At 47.3% G+C, this 19,246-nt stretch overlaps 2 protein-coding genes across 2 annotated transcripts; one reads left to right on the top strand and one right to left on the bottom strand.

Annotated features, from left to right (window-relative positions):
* The first annotated feature begins 27 nt into the window (after positions 1 to 27).
* Positions 28 to 975, top strand: LOC119947892 (putative olfactory receptor 2W6). The gene has a single exon (XM_038769544.1). The coding sequence runs from the start codon at positions 28 to 30 to the stop codon at positions 973 to 975; it is 948 nt and encodes a 315-aa protein (XP_038625472.1).
* A 12,686-nt stretch (positions 976 to 13,661) lies between these two features.
* Positions 13,662 to 14,633, bottom strand: LOC119947891 (vomeronasal type-1 receptor 4-like). Its single transcript, XM_038769542.1, has one exon. The coding sequence runs from the start codon at positions 14,631 to 14,633 to the stop codon at positions 13,662 to 13,664; it is 972 nt and encodes a 323-aa protein (XP_038625470.1).
* Positions 14,634 to 19,246: the final 4,613 nt, after the last annotated feature.

The following is a 19,246-nucleotide window of genomic DNA, read 5'->3' as shown; positions in this document are numbered from 1 at the left end:
TTCCTCCTTGGTGGGCACCAGTGAAGGATGATGAGAAAGGAAAATGGCAGCTCTGAAGAAGGATTCATTTTATCCGGCTTCTCTGACAGGCCTCTCCTGGAAATGGCCATTTCTGTGTTTGTCTTCTTTTTCTATTTGTTCGCCTTATCGGGCAACTCTATCATCATCCTGTTGTCAGGCCTGGATTCTCACCTCCACACTCCGATGTACTTCTTCCTTGCCAACCTCTCCTTAATGGACCTCTTCTATACCACCAGCAACATTCCTCAGATGCTACTGAATGTGTGGGGTCCAGAAAAGACTATTAGCTTCCTAGGGTGCATGCTTCAGTTCTACTTTGCCGTAAGCCTGGGGGCCTCAGAATCCATCCTGCTGGCCATTATGGCATTTGACCGCTTCATCGCTGTCTGCAGACCTCTATACTACCCCAGCATCATGCATTTCATCCTCTACCTGAGGCTGGTAACTTTGAGTTGGGTGGGTGGCTTTGGGGGGGGCTTGCTTCTATTTTTATTGATTGTGAGGTTGCCGCGCTGTGGCCACCGGTGGTTGGACAACTTCTTCTGTGAGATGCCAGGGCTGATCGGGATAGCCTGCGGGGATATCACCAGTACCAAGTTTGCCATCTATGTCCTCTTGGTGATCTTCATTATTTTACCTCTGACATTGATCCTGGTCTCTTATGGCTTCATCACCTGGGCTGTGCTGAGGATCAAATCGACTGCACGGTGGGGCAAAGCCTTCAACACCTGTGTATCCCACATGACTGTGGTGACCCTCTATTATGGACCAATTTTGTTCCGTTATAGTCAGCCGGGGAACAGTGATTCTGGAGACCAAGGCAAGTTCCTGATGCTCTTCTACACAGTGGTCACTCCCACACTCAACCCACTGATCTACACCCTGAGGAACAAGGACGTGAAAGGGGCGCTCAGAAGGCTGGTCCAGAAGAAACACTGCTCTAAGCAAACATGACCTAACTGGGTCATCTCCAGGTCACGTTCACCTTGACCTTGGATCCGTAACCTTTAGTCACCTACTCTCAGCCCCACAGCACGTACGTACATATCCATAATTTATTTTAATATCTATCTCCCCCTGTAAGTCTGTACGGTCCTTGTGGGCAGGGAACGTGTGTACCGACTCTGTTATAATGTGATATTCCAAGCACTCAGTACAGTGCTTTGCAGACAGTAGTCACTGAATATGATTGATTAGAGGAAGGAGGAAAATCAGTTATATGTTTTGAGGACCTTTGGGGCCAAGCACAGTACTAGTGAGAAGCAGCATGGCCTAGTGAAAAGGGCACAGTACCGGGAATCAGAGGACCTGAGTCTAATCCCAGCTCTGCCGCTTAACCGTGTGATCTTGGGTAAGTCATTTAACTTCCAGGTGCCTCAGGTACCTCATCTGTAAAATGTAAAACCCACAATTTTTGTTATTACTATGCACTGCGAGAGCTCCATAGAGTTAGACGGCATTAACCCTGCCCTCAGGGAGCTTCCATTTTATTCATCTGGGGTAAGATTCAGTTGTGAAGAGCTGAAGATATTTGGTTATCACCCCCACAGCATCTCACTTTCCATTGCCTTTGTTGCAGGCAAGGAGACAAATCTCCTCTCTGTTCTGGTTCCTTCACACTTCTGTTCCTTCTTCCTCTGAACTCTTTCAGTAAAGCAACATCCCGAGTGCCTTGAGTATTCATTGCTTCCTGGTGATTTCTTTCAGGAACACCTATTATCTTTCTGAACATAGTCATAATACGATAAAACAACTCCCTTCCTTTGTCAATATACATGTATAGATTCTCATTTCTCGGTTTATAGTGATCCACCCTATTAATGTAGCGCTAAAGAGTCAGTGATAGTTGTCGAAGTTTTGTGTTTTCAGAACAGTGTTGCTCAGTGGAGAGGGAATTGTGCTGGGACTGGGAAACCTGTATTCTAGTCCCAGATCTTCCACCAGCCTGCTGTGTATCCTTGGGCAGAAACTCTGTGCGTGAGTTTCTGGGAGAGCACAACAGAGGAGGTAAACACAATCACTCTCCAGGTTTGTACAGACATGGTCAAGGGGTAAACTGGGCATCCTGAGTCAGGGTGTTTAGGGAAATGGTCAAAGGGACCTCAAGCAGGTAAGCTATCTTGCCAATTAAATTGACTTGCTCCTTATTCTAGACTGTGCGCCCACTGTTGGGTAGGGACCGTCTCTATGTGCTGCCAACTTGTACTTCCCAAGCGCGTAGTACAGTGCTCTGCACACAGTAAGCGCTCAATAAATATGATTGATTGATTGATTATTGGGAGATGGGAAAAGCGTAGAAGTGGAGAAGCAGAGGCCATAGAAAAGAGGGGAGAATTGGGTGAGAGGGCCTGGTACTGCCAAAGAAGGTCAGAGAGTTTGGCTAAAAGAAAATTGTAAGAGCAAGTTCAGGAGGGAAGGGTAAGGCAAAGCTAAAGAAAATATAGCGCTAACTCATGTTTAGTAAGGAATGGTGACGTGCCCCCGGGCAAGCTCAGTAGAGAAAGTAGGACAGAGATCACTCTAGCTCCATACGCAAGGTGCAATTGTGACTGGACCCAGAACCTGGCCCACGTAAGAATCGTAGGAAGAAGGGATGTACAGAGGAGGGATGGAGAGGAGGGACCAGAATGATGACAAAGGAACCTCTGGAAGATGATCAAGACCAGTCAGGGTCAAGGTGGACACACGCCGGGTGGGAAGGGGTATAAATCTTTGAGATCATGTGTTTGTAACTCAGGCTCCTTGGGGCTGCAGCCCAAGAAATAAACCTTTGAGACTGAATGCTGGGTGCTGAGAAGTGGACTAAGTGTGGGTTTATCAGGGCAGCCTCTGGGGATGAGCTCACTGGCCTCACTTTGAGTAGTTGACACCAGTCGTTAAGACCTGGGTTCGGGGATCATTCATTCATTCAGTTGCATTTGCTGAGCACTTACTGGGTGCAGAGCACTGTACTAAGCGCTTGGAAAGTACAATTCGGCAATAAAGAGAGACAATCCCTGCCCACACAGAGCGTACAGTCTAGATGGGGGGAGACGGGCTTCAAAACAAGTAAACAGGCACTAATATAAAGAAATAGAATTCTAGATATGTACCTATATACATAAGTGCCATGGGGTTGCGGGGAGGGGAGCAAAGGGAGCTAGTGGAGGTGGCACGGAAGGGAGGGGGAGCTGAGGAATAGGGGGCTTAGTCTGGGAAAGCCTCTTGGAGAAAGTGAGCCTTCGGTTGGGCTTTGAAGGAGGCGGATTTGAGGAGGCAGGGCGTTCCTGGCCAGAGGTAGGACATGGGCCAGGGGTCGACGGCGAGACGGGTGAGAAGGGTATGAGCCGGGGTTAGACTAGCCACGCCTCGCCATTTCAAATATGAGTTTCCTTATGCAGCTTCCCGTGTCCGCAACATCAGAGAAGGGGGAACACAAACAAAAGGACGGGATCACTAATACTCAACACACTGGCTCGTTAAAGCCACTCGTAGTCATCTCGTTTATCAGGAAGACACTCATTACAACATGGGTCTGTCATTGTTGATATCTAGAAGGCTAGCATTCATTGCAAAAGTCATGACAGTCAGTCCCAAGCCACGAGGCATCCCACATTCTGGTTGGGGGCAAGTGTCAGCACACCCATCCTGCTACGCAGAGCTATTTCCTGGGCCATGATTTTTATCGGGTATCCGGCCCATCTAGAGTCTCCACTCGGGTGGTGCCGTGGGGCGGGCAGAGGGCACGTTCCTGGCTAATCAGGGCAGGTGAGGTCAAATACCACACTTCTGGGGACCTTCTCACGCGTCATCGGCAATATCAGCAGAAGGTTATATCCTCGCTCTGCTTACAACGCCCATCCTGGGGTTTGTAAATTGAGGATGCTTGAAACTGAGTTCATTCATTCATTAATTCAATCATACTTATTGAGCGTTTACTGTGTGCAGAGCACGGTACTAAGCGCTTGGGAAGTCCAAGTTGGCAACATATAGAGACGGTCCCTGCCCAACAACGGGCTCACAGTCTAGAAGGGGGAGACAGAGAGCAAAACAAAACATGCGGACAGGTGTCAAGTCATCAGAATAAATGGAAGTCATGCTATCATGCTAGATGCACATCATTAACAAAAGCAATAGAATAGTAAACATGTACAAGTAGAATCAATAGAGTAATAAATCTGTACAAACATATATACAGGTGCTGTGGGGAGGGGAAGGAGGTGGGGCGTGGGAAGATGGGGAGGAGGAGAGGAAAAAGGGGGCTCAGTCTGGGAAGGCCTCCTGGAGGAGGTGAGCTCTCAGTAGGGCTTTGAAGGGAGGAAGAGAGCTAGCTTGGCGGTTGTGCGGAGGGAGGGCATTCCAGGCCAGGGGGAGGACGTGGGCCGCGGGTCGACGGCAGGACGGGCGAGAACGAGGCCCGGTGAGGAGGTTAGAGGTGGCAGAGGAGCGGAGGGTGAGGGCTGGGCTGGAGAAGGACAGAAGGGAGGTGAGGTAGGAGGGGGCGAGGTGATGGACAGCCTGGAAGCCGAGAGGGAGGAGTTTTTGCTTGAAAGTTTGGCTTGAGTTTTGCTGTAAAGGTTAAGGGAAATAATTGAAACACAGACAGAGCCTAACAAAGCGACAGAGAAAAGTGTCATGGTATGGAAGTAACTGAAGGTGTCCCAAATGACCTTCACATTTCAAAATGAATACATCCATCGATTAATGGTATTTACTGAGAACATACTATATGCAGAGCATGGTGTCAAACACTGGGAAGAGCACACTGGAGGTGAAGGTCATGATCCCTACTCTCAAGGAGATTTTAGTCTAATGGGGAGAGTGGATAGAAATGATTTACAGCTAGAGAAAGATGGAGGAAGAATAAATGGAGTGCTGGAAGAAGTCAGAAGGTCCTGGGTTCTAATCCTAGCTCTTCCACTATTCGGCCGTGTGACCCTGGGCAAGTCAGTTTACCTCTCTGAGCCTCAGTTAACTCATCTGTAAAATGGGGATTAAGACTGGGAGTCCCATGTGGGACATGGACTGTGCCCAACCTGATTAACTCCCATCTTCCCCAGTACTTAGTACAGTGCCTGGCACGTAATAAACACTTAATAGACACCATTTTCTCTTCAAAGGAGTCTGAACACTTCAGGAAACAGCCTTCAAAGCCTTTATTAAAATTATATCTCCTCCAAGTGGCCTTCTCTGATTAAGCCCTCTTTTCTCCTGCTCCTTCTCCCTTCTTTATCACCGATGCATTGTGTCATCTAGTGGCTAGAGCACTGGCTTGGGAGTCAGAAGGTCCTGGGTTCTAGTCCTGCGCCGCCACTTGTCTGCTGTGCCACCTCGGGCAAGTTGCTTCACTTCTCTGTGGCCTCAGTTACCTCCTCTTTAAAATGGGGATTAAACCTGTGAGCCCAATGATAATGATGGCCTTTATTAAGTGCTTACTATGCGCAATGCACTGTTCTGAGCGCTGGGGAGGTTACAACGTGATCAGGTTGTCCCACGAGGGGCTCACAATGTGGGACAGAGACTGCGTCCAACCCAATTACCTTGTATCTACTCCAGCGCTTAGCACAGAGCCTGGTACACAGTATTCATTCATTCCATCGTATTTATTGAGTGCTTATTGTGTGCAGAGCACTGTACTAAGCGCTTGGGAAGTACAAGTTGGCAACATAGAGAGACGGTAATCACTTAACAGCATGGCTCAGTGGAAAGAGCACGCGTTTTGGAGTCAGAGTTCATGGGTTCGAATCCCGGCTCCACCACATGTCTGCTGTCTGACCTTGGGCAAGTCACTTAACTTCTCTGAGCCTCAGTTACCTCATCTGTAAAATGGGGATTAAGACTGTGAGCTCCAAGTGGGACAACTTGATCACCTTGTATTCTCCCCAGTGCTTAGAACAGTGCTCTGCACATAGTAAGCGCTTAACAAATGCTATCATTTCTAACAAATACCACAATTATTATTATTATTATTGCCCTTCAAGAACTTGATTTTCACCACCCTCTCAGCCCCACAGCACTGTTTATATCCATCATTTGCATTGGAGAAGCAGCATGGCATAGAGGATAGAGCACAGGCCTGGGAGCTGGAAGGCCATGGGTTCTAATCCCACTTCCACCACTTGTCTGCTGTGTGGCCTTGGGCAAGTCACTTCACTTCTCTGTGCCTCCCTTACCTCATCTATAGAGTGGGGATTGAAAATAATAATAATACTAATAATGATAGCATTTATTAAGCGCTTACTATGTGCAAAGCACTGTTCTAAGCGCTGTGGAGGTTACGAGGTGATCAGGTTGTCCCACAGGGGGCTCACAGTCTTCATCCCCACTTTCCAGATGAGGTAACTGAGGCCCAGAGAAGTGAAGTGATTAGCCCAAAGTCACACAGCTGACAAGTGGAAGATCTAGGATTTGAACCCATGACCTCTGACTCCAAAGCCCGTGCTCTTTCCACTGAGCCATGCTGCTTCATGTGCAGAGCACTGTACTAAGCACTTGGTAGAGTCCCATACAACACAGTTGGCAGACATGAATGCCTTCCATAAAATGATGTTTAACAGTTCAGCATATAATGTGGCAAGGAATGTCATTTTGTCAGGGTAACTCTGGAATGGAACTTAATTTCGAAATTGTTAAATCTATGGGCAAACATACCCCATGATGCAGACACAAGTTAAGTGAACGGGACTTCACTACTTCTAGTACCTTTAGAAATCCAAGGGCAGAGTCTGAATCTCAGGAGTAGTATTATCACTTCCTACAGTACTATTATTATTATGGTAGCATTATTATTTCTTAAGTTTCTTCTTTCTAATTCCTTTCCACTCACCTGTAATTCCTACCGAGGACTCGCTCCAGCAGTAGAATCCAGGGCCTTTTTTCTCAAGTTGTCACACAGCATTCATTCATTCATTCATTCGATTGTATTTATCGAGAGCAGAGCACTGTACTAAGCGCTTGGAAAGTATACTTCGACAACAGATAGAGACCATCCCTACCCAGCAACGGGCTCCCAGGCTAGAAGACGGGCTCGCCGTCTAGAAGAGAAGTCACAGCAGACAGGTGGCAGAGCTGGAACTAGGACCCAGGATCTTCTGATTCCTGGGCCCGTGCTCTATCCACTAGGCCATGCCGTTTCCCACGAATTGCACCCTCTGTTACCCTGATCTTTTTTTCTACAAAAACATTCAGTCCATGTTTCCCCACTCCTCAAGAACCTCCAGTCAGTCATTGCCCAGCCACCTCCTCATCAACCAGAAATTCCTTACCAATGGCTTTAAAGCAGTCAATCACCTTGCCGCCTCTTACCTCACCTCGCTGCTCTCCTACTACAACCCAGCCCACATACTTTACTCCTCTAATGCCAACATACTCACTGTACCCCGATCTCATCTATCTCCTTGCCGACCTCTCACCCATGTCCTGCCTCTGGCCTGGAACATCATGCTTCTTCATATCTGACAGACGATTACTCTCCCCACCTTCAAACCCTTATTGAAGGCACATCTCCAAGAGGCTTTCCTTGACTAAGCCCTCATTTCCTTTTTCCCCACTCGCTTCTGTGTTGCCCGAATTTGCTCCCTTCATTCACCCCTTCCTCATCCACACAGCACTTATGTACCTACCCATAATTTATTTAGTTTTATTAGCGTCTACCCCCCCCCCCACACACTTCCCTGATCCCCGCGCACCTTGACTGTGAGCTTGTTGCGGGCAGGAAATGTATCTACCAACTCTGTTTTGTACTCTCCCAAGTATTTGGTACGGTGCTCTACAAACGGTAAGCACTCAATAAATACGACTGATTGATTGACAAGGAGGAAACACATCGAGTTGGGGGTGAGCAAGCAGCACTGGGAACCTTCAGAAACCTTACACTGAGAATCGATCATCAATTGCTGCCTAGCAAGGATCATAGGATGGGCTGATTCTCCTTCCCAGAATCCACCCTCAGTACAGGCTCCTGCGACTGAGCGTAACCCAAGCAGACAGGGCAGAAACACTGAAAACTCAGCTCCCCACACGGACTCCGTGCGGGTATCTCTCCTGTTACATCAGCACATTCCCATGGCTCTGAGCCTAGACTCTGCTTCTCTCCATTCCTTCTCTCTCCTAGAGGAGCTCCTGAGACTTAACAGGTACTTACCAGGACTTGACCTTGCTCTCACTGGGTTGGGAAATGGAAAGCTTGTCCTGTTTGTGCCTTGTGGGGACCCTCTTGGACAGCAAAAGTTATAAGAACAGGATGAGGTGAGCTCATCTTCCTCAAGGGCTGTGATTATTCTGTCACTTGCCTCAGATGTGACACTGTATGGAGTCATGATTTTCCGTCTCCCAGAGAACGAGCAATTTCGTTCCCTATCGCAAACCGTCCTTCTGGTACAGTCATTGATGATTTAATTGCTTAACTGAGGAATTAATGTGTGAACTCATTAATCTTAAAGTGGCATAAAAGGAGTACATTTTTTAATAGTTATATCAGTAGTGTTCATCAGAGAATCCTAAAGCCGTAAGGGTAGAAGACAGGTCATTCAGGTCATTCCCATACCTCTAGGTTAGTGAATACCTCACATATACAGGAAGATAGGAAGAGTGGAGCATTATTGAAGCCTTCGTGCAACTTTAAAGCAAATAGAACTCGTTTCCTTTTCTCATCATGTCTCTCACACTCTCTAGCCATTCCAACGGTTTTGTGTCTACCCTAGAGTTCAGCACAGTGCTTGGCACATAATAAGTGCTTAATAAATACTATTACTCATGTCATTTACCAATATCAGTTCTTTGTGCACTTTCAGACCTGAACCATTATTTTAAATAGTTTAGGTGCCCTTTCTTTCTCATCTGCTTAGAAACATGTGGCAATATCTTGAGTATACACACACAAAAACACACACACACACACACACACACACTGGCACACACATGCCTACTTCACAGTGTGGGTTTGCATTATCTCTTCTGCCATCCCTCAGCTCCAGGTGACTGTGTTTTGGGGAGCTGAAAGGGACAGAGGAGAATGGGGCTACTACTGAGTGTAGCTGAAAGGCTAGGAAAGGAAGACAAGGATCAGGCTGAAAAAGACAGGAGATGAATGAAGAGAAGAGGTGGAAAAAGAGCCCATGCAGCTTTTAACTTCAGGGCCAGTGTCGTTAAGCATTATCCCTGTTGACAGATGTCGTGGCTCAGCGGAAAGAGCATGGGCTTTGGAGTCAGAGGTCATGGGTTCAAGCCCCGGCTCCACTAATTGTCAGCTGTGTGACTTTGGGCAAGTCACTTCCCTTCTCTGTGTCTCAGTTACCTCATCTGTAAAATGGGGATTAAGACTGTGAGCCCCCTGTGGGACAACCTGATCACCTTGTGACCTCCCCAGCGCCTAGAACAGTGCTTTGCACGTGGTAAATGCTTAATAAATGCCATCATCATTATTATTATAACATTCACAGCCTTAAAGACCCTTGGTTTTAAAGCACTCAATCAGTGCCCTATCTCTCCTTGCTCCTCTCTCACGACATCCCAGACTACCCGCTTTGCTCTTCTAACACCAACCTACTCACCGTTCTTCATTCTCATCTCCTTCGGCCCTGACCTCTTGATTCCTGCCCTGCCTTTCTGCCTGGAACTCCCTCCCTGTTCCTATCTGCAGGCCAACTGCTCTTCTCGTTTTCAAAGTGCTTCAGAAATTCCCAATTCATCCAACAGACCTTTCCCGATTGATTTCTCAACTCCCCATCCTATGTCCTCCAACTACTGCCACTTCAGCATTTCCTCGTCGACTATTCACTTTATCCCTCTAAATCCTCAGGTTCTCATTCCACCTCCTTTCCCCCACAGCACTTATCTATCTGTTTTACAACTCTATTGCTTCCTCCTACCTGCAAGTTATTTTACTGTCTACCTCTCCCACTAGATTGTGAACCCCTTGAGGATGGGGTTTCATTCATTCAATCGTATTTATTGAGTGCTTACTCTGTGCAGAGCACTGTACTAAGCGCTTGGGAAGTAGAAGTTGGCAACATATAGAGACGGCCCCTGCCCAACAGTGGGCTCACAGTCTAGAAGGGAGAGACAGAGAACAAAACAAAACATATTAACAAAATAAAATAAACAGAATGTCTACTAATGTTATTGTATTTTTCCAAGCACTTAGTGCAGTGCTGTGGCAGAATAATTGTACGATAAATATTATTCATCATCAATGTTATTTGTTGAACGCTTACTTTGTGCAGAGCACAGGACCTGAGTTCTAGTCCTGCCTCTGCCACTTGTCTGACGTGTGACCTTAGGGAAGTCATTTTACTCCTCTGTGCTTCAGTGACCTTATCTGTAAAATGGATAATGACTGTGAACCCCATGTGGGACACAGACTGTGTCCAACCCGATGCTCTTATATCTACCCCAGAGCTTAGAACAGTGCTCGAGACAGAGTAAGCACTTATTCATTCATTCAATCGTATTTATTGAGCGCTTACTGTGTGCAGAGCACTGCACTAAGCGCTTGGGAAGTACAAGTCGGCAACATACAGCAACGGTCCCTACCCAATAACGGGCTCACAGTCTAGAAGGGGGAGACAGACAACAAAACAAAACATGTAGACAGGTGTCAAAATCATCAGAACAAATAGAATTATAGCTATATGCACATCATTAACAAAATAAATAGAATAGTAAATTTGTACAAGTAAAATAAATAGAGTGATGAATCTGTACAAATATGTACAAGTGCTGTGGTGACGGGAAGGAGGTACGGTGAGGGGTGATGGGGAGGAGGAGAGGAAAAAAGGGCTCAGTGTGGGAAGGCCTCCTGGAGGAGGTGAGCTCTCAGTAGGGCTTCAAAGGGAGGAAGAGAGCTAGCTTGGCAGATGTGTGGAGGGAGGGCATTCCAGGCCAGGGGGAGGACATGGGCCGGGGGTCGACGGTGGGACAGGCGAGAATGAGACACAGTGGAGCAGCAGAGCAGCAGAGAGTGCAGGCTGGGCTGTAGAAGGAGAGAAGGGACGTGAGGTAGGAGGGAGCGAGGTGATGGAGAGCCTTGAAGCCGAGAGTGAGGAGTTTTTGCTTGATTCGTAGGTTGACAGGCAGCCACTGGAGATTTTTGAGGAGGGGAGTAACATGCCCAGAGCGTTTCAGGCTTGGGAGTCCAAGGCCATGGGTTCTAATCCTGGCTCTGCCACTTACAAGCTGTGTGACTTTGGGCCAGTCACTTAACTTCTCTGTGCCTCAGTTACCTCCTCTGTCAAATGGGGATTAAGACTGTAAGCCCCACGTGGGGAAACTTCATTACCTTATATCTACCCCAGTGCTTAGAACAGTGCTTGGCACATAGTAAATGCTTAACAATTGTCATTATTATTATTATTATTATCCAATACCATAAAAATAATAATAGTATTGGTATCAATAAACGTAATTATGGAAGACACTAAGCACTGATTTAGAAGCAATCAAACAGTCAATAACCTAAATTTATTTAGCACATACTAAGTACAAAGCACTGAGGAAAATGTTTGGGAAAGTACAATAAAATACAGTTGGTAGATTTGAACCCTGCCCATAAGGATCTTAGACTGTGCATAGTCCCTGACCCTCTGAGCCTCTGTGTCCTTTGCCTCCTCCTGGTCTCCTGGTTCCTTTAAGTCTCTCTGCTTGTAAATGAGTGTGAAGGATACAGACATATGGTTTTACTCTTTTTCTAATGAGTTAGTTAAGTCCTTACTATGGCCTAATTATTCCTAATGGGAAGAGTACCGAGACAGTAGTGATGGTTAGACTGCCAACATGCAGGAAGGGAAGATGGGTAAGGTAGGGGTAAGCACCCCCATCCAATCAAAGGAATTTGTCTCCATAGCAACCAGAAGATGAGGAACTTCCTGACTGATTAGTTGACTAAGCACTGGACAAAGCATCCTGACTAGAATAATAATAATAATAATGGTGATACCTGTTAAGCATTTACTATGGGCCAAGCACTGTTCTAAGCACTGAGGTAAATGCAAGGTTATCAGGTTGTCCCCCGTGGGGCTCACAGTCTTCATCCCCATTTTCCAGAGGAGGGAACTGAGGCCCAGAGAAGTTCAGTGACTTGCCCAAAGTCACCCAGCTGACAAGTGGCAGAGCTGGGATTAGAACCCACGACCTCTGACTCCCAAGCCCGGACTCTTACCGCTGAGCCACGAAGAGAGGTGAATGTGGCTGTGGAACATTCCATGTGCTGAAGTGAAAGGTAAGATTTCTTTCTCCTGTATCATTTCTTCTTCTTCATAGATCATGACAAAAATACAGTGGTTGTCATCAGGGCGACCAGACCAAAAGCCTGAACAATCCCCATTCTGCTAATGGAAATAAAAATAACAATATTAAGATTGATTGAGGTATTTGTTAAGCACCTACTATATGCCAAGCATCTTATTCAGCACCGGGGTAGATACAAGATAATCAGCTGGCAATCCTGAGTCACAAAGACTTACCCAAGTAACTCACACAAGTGACTTGCCCAAGGTCACACCCTAAGCAAGAGTTTGAAAGTCTCCTCTGCCTCTCTCTGTTTCCGATAGGTTCGGCATGGAGGTTAGTCTGGAAATAGAAGTAGGAAACTCCTAAAGACTGCCCTGCCCCAGAAAGGGGCAAAATCTTGAGAGATCTGGGGATCCCCAAGAACCCTATCTATTTGGTGGACTTTGGGTTCTCTTAACTAGGAGAAGAGCAGCAGGAACCCCCAGGTTTTCTGGAGGGAAAGCAGAGGAAGGGGGCAAAAACTGTGAAGAAGGCACGGTAAATGCTTTGAAGACGGGGAGCGTGTCTACCGACCCTATGGTATTGTACTTTCCCAAGCACTTAGAGCAGTTCAGTCCATGTTTCCCGACTCCTCGAGCATCTCCAGCAATTGCTCACCCACCTCGGCATTGGCCTTAAAGCACCCAAGCACCTTGTCCCCTTCTATCTTACCTCGCTGGTTTCCCACTGCAGCCCAGCATGCTCACTTCTTTCCTCTAGCACCAACCTACCTCAAGGTCATCTACCTGGCTGCTGGCCTCTGGTTCCTGTCCCGCCTTTGGCCTGAAACTCCCTCCCCCATCATATCCAACAGACCACCCATGTCCCCATATTCAAAACCTTATTGAAATCCTATCTCCACCAAGAGGCCTTTCCCAGCAAAGCCCTCACTTCTCACACTCCCTTTCCCTTCTGCTTCACCCTTACACTTGTATTTGGACCCTTTATTTACCGTAGCTTCAGGCCCACAGCATTTATTTAGGTATATGTAACTCATTTTAACGTGTGTGTCCCCATCTAGACTGTAAGCTCCTTGTGATCCAGGAACATATCTACCGACTCAGTTACACAGTACTCTCCCAAGCGCTCAGTACAGTACTCTGCACAAAGTAAGCACTCAATAAATATGGTTGATAGCTTGATTGTTCCGCATACAGTAAGTTCTCAATAAATACCATTGCTTTATTGATCAGTTGATTAGACTGGGGAGAGAGTGGCAGGAAGGAAGACACACTCAAACACAGAGAAGTCCTGTTCCACCGCATCTGCCCAACAATTGACCTAGCTGCCCTCGCTCTCTGAGACAGACAAGGTGCCACTGATGCAGAGGGCCCATTCTCAGGATCGGCCTTCTTTTGTGATTGAACCGTTCACCGGTGGGCCCATGGCAGAGGTTAGTCCTTGGCAATGACCCGGTCAGCTGTGGGGTTCATGGAAAGGGAGGGATGTCTCTCCTTCCCCAGGGGGCAGTGGGTCTTGGTGATCCGGGGATCACTGCTGATCAGGACCAGGGGGCAGAGGGCAGGGTAACAAGCGGAGAAGAATGTCGCAACACTTTCCATATCAGCATCTCTTTGGATTGCATACGTCACGTACAGGGTAATGCCGCTGTTGATGCAATAAAAACAAACGAAGCAGGAGACCAGGAGCAGGATGATGTGGGTGGCTCTGGTCTCTGCAGAGGATCTGGGGGAGAGGCTGGCCCCACGGATGTGCTGGACTTGTTTACGGTGTCGATAGAGCACAGTCACCATGTAGCCGCTGGCCCAGCTCATGAGGAGCACAAAGACGAGATCTCGGACAGTCATGGCACATAGAAAGGTAAACGATTGGATCATATTCCCACTACGGTCAGCGACACAGTATTTTGAGAAATATCCACGACTCACGATAGTGACATTTCTAATGCTTCTAGTGGAGGTAATCACGTGGATGTAGATCAGCATGTTGAGGACCCAGAAGAAGAGGAAGGAAGGGAGGATGTAACTGGGGGCTCTGGATTTGAGCCGAGCCCAGTAGGAGGTGCTTGGACTGATGGTGATGGCCTGGAACATGCTTAGGAGACAAGTGGTGCAGATGGAAAGACCACGACACACTCTGTTAATGTACATGAGACTCTGACACCCAGCATCACTCAGAATGTCTTTCATCCCAAAGGCAACCAACATTTCTGGGACCCCACGGGTGAGAAGTGTCCCAGTGTTGACCATGGTCAAGTGGGTGAGGATCAGGTCTATGGTTTTCTTCTGCTGGGGTTGAGTCACGAAAGCTTTGAGATACACCATCAGCATTGTTGAGTTGCCTAGAAAGCCAAAGGCAGTCTGGTAGAAAAAGAAGATCCCAAAGATCGAGTCATTTAACAACATTTTCGGGGGTAATTCTCCCAACTAGGAAGTCCAAAGATCCCTAGAGAGAAATTCAAAGATACTTTAAAATAAATAATTATCATGGTTTTATCATTTTCAATTTTTTTATAACGCTTTTATCGCAATCATCAGGAGAGGGCATAAAGAAGATTGGCAAAGTTGGCCAAGTAACAGTAGTAGTAGAAGTAGTAGTGATAATGTTTATTAAGCGAACTACACGCGCTGCCTAGAATTCCTCAACAACAACTCTCTCCTCGACCCCCTCCAGTCTGGCTTCCGTCCCCTTCATTCCACGGAAACTGCGCTCTCAAAGGTCACCAATGACCTCCTGCTTGCCAAATCCAACGGCTCATACTCTGTCCTAATCCTCCTCGACCTCTCAGCTGCCTTTGACACTGTGGACCACCCCCTTCTCCTCAACACGTTATCTGACCTTGGCTTCACAGACTCCGTCCTCTCCTGGTTCTCCTCTTATCTCTCCGGTCGTTCTTTCTCAGTCTCTTTTGCAGGCTCCTCCTCCCCCTCCCATCCTCTTACTGTGGGAGTTCCCCAAGGTTCAGTGCTTGGTCCCCTTCTGTTCTCAATCTACACTCACTCCCTTGGTGACCTCATTCGCTCCCACGGCTTCAACTATCACCTCTACGCTGATGACACCCAGATCTACATCTCTGCCCCTGCTCTCTCCCCCTCCCTCCAGGCTCGCATCTCCTCCTGCCTTCAGGACATCTCCATCTGGATGTCCGCCCGCCACCTAAAGCTCAACATGTCGAAGACTGAGCTCCTTGTCTTCCCTCCCAAACCTTGTCCTCTCCCTGACTTTCCCATCTCTGTTGACGGCACTACCATCCTTCCCGTCTCACAAGCCCGCAACCTTGGTGTCATCCTCGACTCTGCTCTCTCATTCACCCCTCACATCCAAGCCGTCACCAAAACCTGCCGGTCTCAGCTCCGCAACATTGCCAAGATCCGCCCTTTCCTCTCCATCCAAACCGCTACCCTGCTAATTCAAGCTCTCATCCTATCCCGTCTGGACTACTGCACTAGCCTTCTCTCTGATCTCCCATCCTCGTGTCTCTCTCCACTTCAATCCATACTTCATGCTGCTGCACGGATTATCTTTGTCCAGAAACGCTCTGGACATATCACTCCCCTCCTCAAAAACCTCCAATGGCTACCGATCAATCTGCGCATCAGGCAGAAACTCCTCACCCTGGGCTTCAAGGCTCTCCATCACCTCGCCCCCTCCTACCTCACCTCCCTTCTCTCCTTCTACTGCCCAGCCCGCACCCTCCGCTCCTCCACCACTAATCTCCTCACTGTACCTCGCTCTCGCCTGTCCCGCCATCGACCCCCGGCCCACGTCATCCCCCGGGCCTGGAATGCCCTCCCTCTGCCCATCCGCCAAGCTAGCTCTCTTCCTCCCTTCAAGGCCCTGCTGAGAGCTCACCTCCTCCAGGAGGCCTTCCCAGATTGAGCCCCTTCTTTCCTCTCCCCCTCGTCCCCCTCTCCATCCCCCCGCCTTACCGCCTTCCCCTCCCCACAGCACCTGTATATATGTATATATGGTTGTACATATTTATTACTCTGTTTATTTATTTATTTATTTATTTTACTTGTACATTTCTATCCTACTTATTTTATTTTGTTGGTATGTTTGGTTCTGTTCTCTGTCTCCCCCTTTTAGACTGTGAGCCCACTATCGGGTAGGGACTGTCTCTATGTGATGCCAATTTGTACTTCCCAAGCGCTTAGTACAGTGCTCTGCACATAGTAAGCGCTCAATAAATACGATTGATTGATTGATTGATTGATTGCATGCAAGAGTTCCATGCTAGCAGAAGTCGAATTAGAAATCAAACGTGACTGACTCGATGAATGAAATGAGACAATGGAGTTTGTTTTCCTCTCTCATACACCCAATGATGTCTGTAAGCCTTTACTTCCTGACACATCCAGATCAGCCCAAGACTGCCCCCGGCAACGTGCCCACCTGCACTGTGATAGTCACCACTGATATGCTTGTATCCACCCCAGTGCTTAGTACAGAACCAACAACATTGTAAGGACTTAACAAATACTGTCATCATTATTATTCCATGCAATAACAACTTGAGGCAATGATTAATGTTTTGATCACTTAAATCACCCTCCTCTGACTCTTTCCCATGCCACTGCTGCCCAGCACCGGTGAATAGATTTTGTGTGATGCTTCGGCTTAGACCTTTTCATTTTCGGTAACCTAAATATGGCATAGCCCTAGGCTTCGTCGGCATACACAGACTCTCCTGCCGTGATAAGACGTAGGCTAAGATAGGAGGGAACCGTTTCAGCAACCCCCACGTCTCTGGCCACACAATTTGCCGGCAAGTTTGCAAACAAATCATTCTGAGTTTTCGACCTGCCTCTGTCTGACCTGGACCGAGGCACTTGGCCATTGAGCCCATCGTTATCATAGAGATAATCTGTACTGCACTGTGATGTGATGACAAAATGCCAAAAATGTCACTCTTATCCCTAGGAAAAAATTACCCCTTAGAAATTCAAAGACATAGTTTGAATTCAGGGAGTAGTTATTATTGCTATTCTCACTTCTTGAATTTCTACCTCAGTATTCATTCTCAGAAATCCATGATCACTACCCAGGTTTCCCTGCAGCATAAATATGTAGGACCTGGAGGGAGGCAAAAGAATCTATGCAAACGTGACAAAAATGTAAGAGCTTACGGACAACTTCCATCAAGAATTGATCTGCAACTGCCGGCCACTGAGGGCCAAGGGACAGAATGCTTCTGCTTTCCAGAATCCTCCCTCCGTACAGGCTCCCCTTCCTAAGCTTAACCCGAGGAGCCAGGTGGAGGCAGGCGGAAAACAATCTGAGAATTCAGCTGCTCAAATGGACTCCTATTACAAGGCCACATGCCCTTCACTTTGAGCTTAACTGTTGCTCTCTTTTCCCATGCCCTGCTATATGAGCTCCTAAAACCTAAGAGAAACTCACCTGGGCTTGCCCGTCTTCCCTCTGGCTGTTGCAATGGAAGACTTGATTTGTATGTGCCTTGAGAGAACCCTCTCAGACAGCAGTTATAGGGGTGAGTAAATATGAGCTCATCTCCCCCAAGGCTGTAATTACTGTGTCACTTACTTCGGCTGAGACAGTTTCTCCAGTGGAAGTCTGAGAGATCACCAGAGCCCCAATTAGCCTCCCTTCCCACTGGACAGCCTTCATCTCTTCAAGAGACATTGACAATTTCATTGTGTAACTGAAGAATTAATGAATTAACTCAATGAACTTATAGAGGCCATATGAGAGTCAAATGCTTCAGTGATGTAATAGGGGTGTATTCAAGCACTTTGTACAGTGCTTTGCACATAGTGAGTACTCAAATGCCATTGATCGATTGATAGTGGTGTGCATTGGAGCAATAGCCATGGTATTTATTGAGGGTCTTCTGAGTGCAACACAACGTAAACACTGTAAACTGTTCCTGAGGATGCTCCCTGTGTTCAGATTTCCCTGGCCATGCCTATCGCAGGGAGGAAGACAAAGAGGAATTTGGGGAGAGACTCTCCTAACTAACTTGCTCACGCAGACACCTTTCATAAACATAGAGAAGCAGCGTGGCTCGGTCGAAAGAGCACAGGCTTGAGAGTCAGAGGTCACGGGTTCAAATCCCCGGTCCGCCGCTTGTCCGCTGTGTGAGTTTGGGGAAGTCACTTAACTTCTCTGTACCTCAGTTACCTCATCTGTAAAATGGGGATTAAGATTGTGAGCCCCACATGGGACAGCCTGATCACCTTGTATCCTCCCCAGCACTTAGAACAGTACTTTGCACAGAGTGAGGGCTTAACAAATACCCAAATTATTATTATCATTATAAACCTTCCCTGGACCGGCATCACTTCCACCACCAAGCAGAATCCTTGATGCAGGACTTTGGTCTCCCTCGTTTTCTCCCTTACCAGAAGCAAACCCTTAAGAAGACAACGTATTTAGTGCTTCTCAATCTCCAATTTCTCACCACTAACCCCCTGCTCACATTCTCCCTCCAGCCTGGAACTCCTCCCGCTTAATATCCAACAGACCAGCACTCTCCCCATCTTCAAAGCCCTACTAAAATCAATCTCCTCCAGGAAGCCTTCCCTGACTAACCTTTATCTTCCCACCCTATTCACCCTCCCTTCTGTTGCCTATGGGTCATCTGTATCCCCCAAGCACTTTGATAATCATCCCATCTCCAGCCTGAAAGCATTTACAGCCGTATCCTTCTACTCTGCTGCTTTCCTAATAATAATAATAATAATGATAATGGTATTTGTTAAGCACTTACTCTGTGCCAAGCACTGATCTAACTGCTGGGGTAGATACAAGGTAATCAGGTTGTCCCAGATCAGAGTTTTAATCCCAATTCCACCACCCGCCTGCTCTGTAGCTTTGGGTAAATCACTTAACCTCTCTGTGTCTCAATGTCTGCCACTGTAAAATAGGGATTCAATTCCCGTTCTCCCTCCTACTTAGACTGGGAGCTCTATGTGTGACAGGGACAGTGTCTGACCTGATTATCTTGTATCTTCCCCGGTGCTTAGAACAGTGCTTGACATATCCTTAAGGCTTA

Source organism: Tachyglossus aculeatus, chromosome X4, assembly GCF_015852505.1.
Source record: "Tachyglossus aculeatus isolate mTacAcu1 chromosome X4, mTacAcu1.pri, whole genome shotgun sequence".
NCBI classification, from domain to species: Eukaryota; Metazoa; Chordata; class Mammalia; order Monotremata; family Tachyglossidae; genus Tachyglossus; species Tachyglossus aculeatus.
This window is presented reverse-complemented; position numbering and strand designations above follow the sequence as displayed.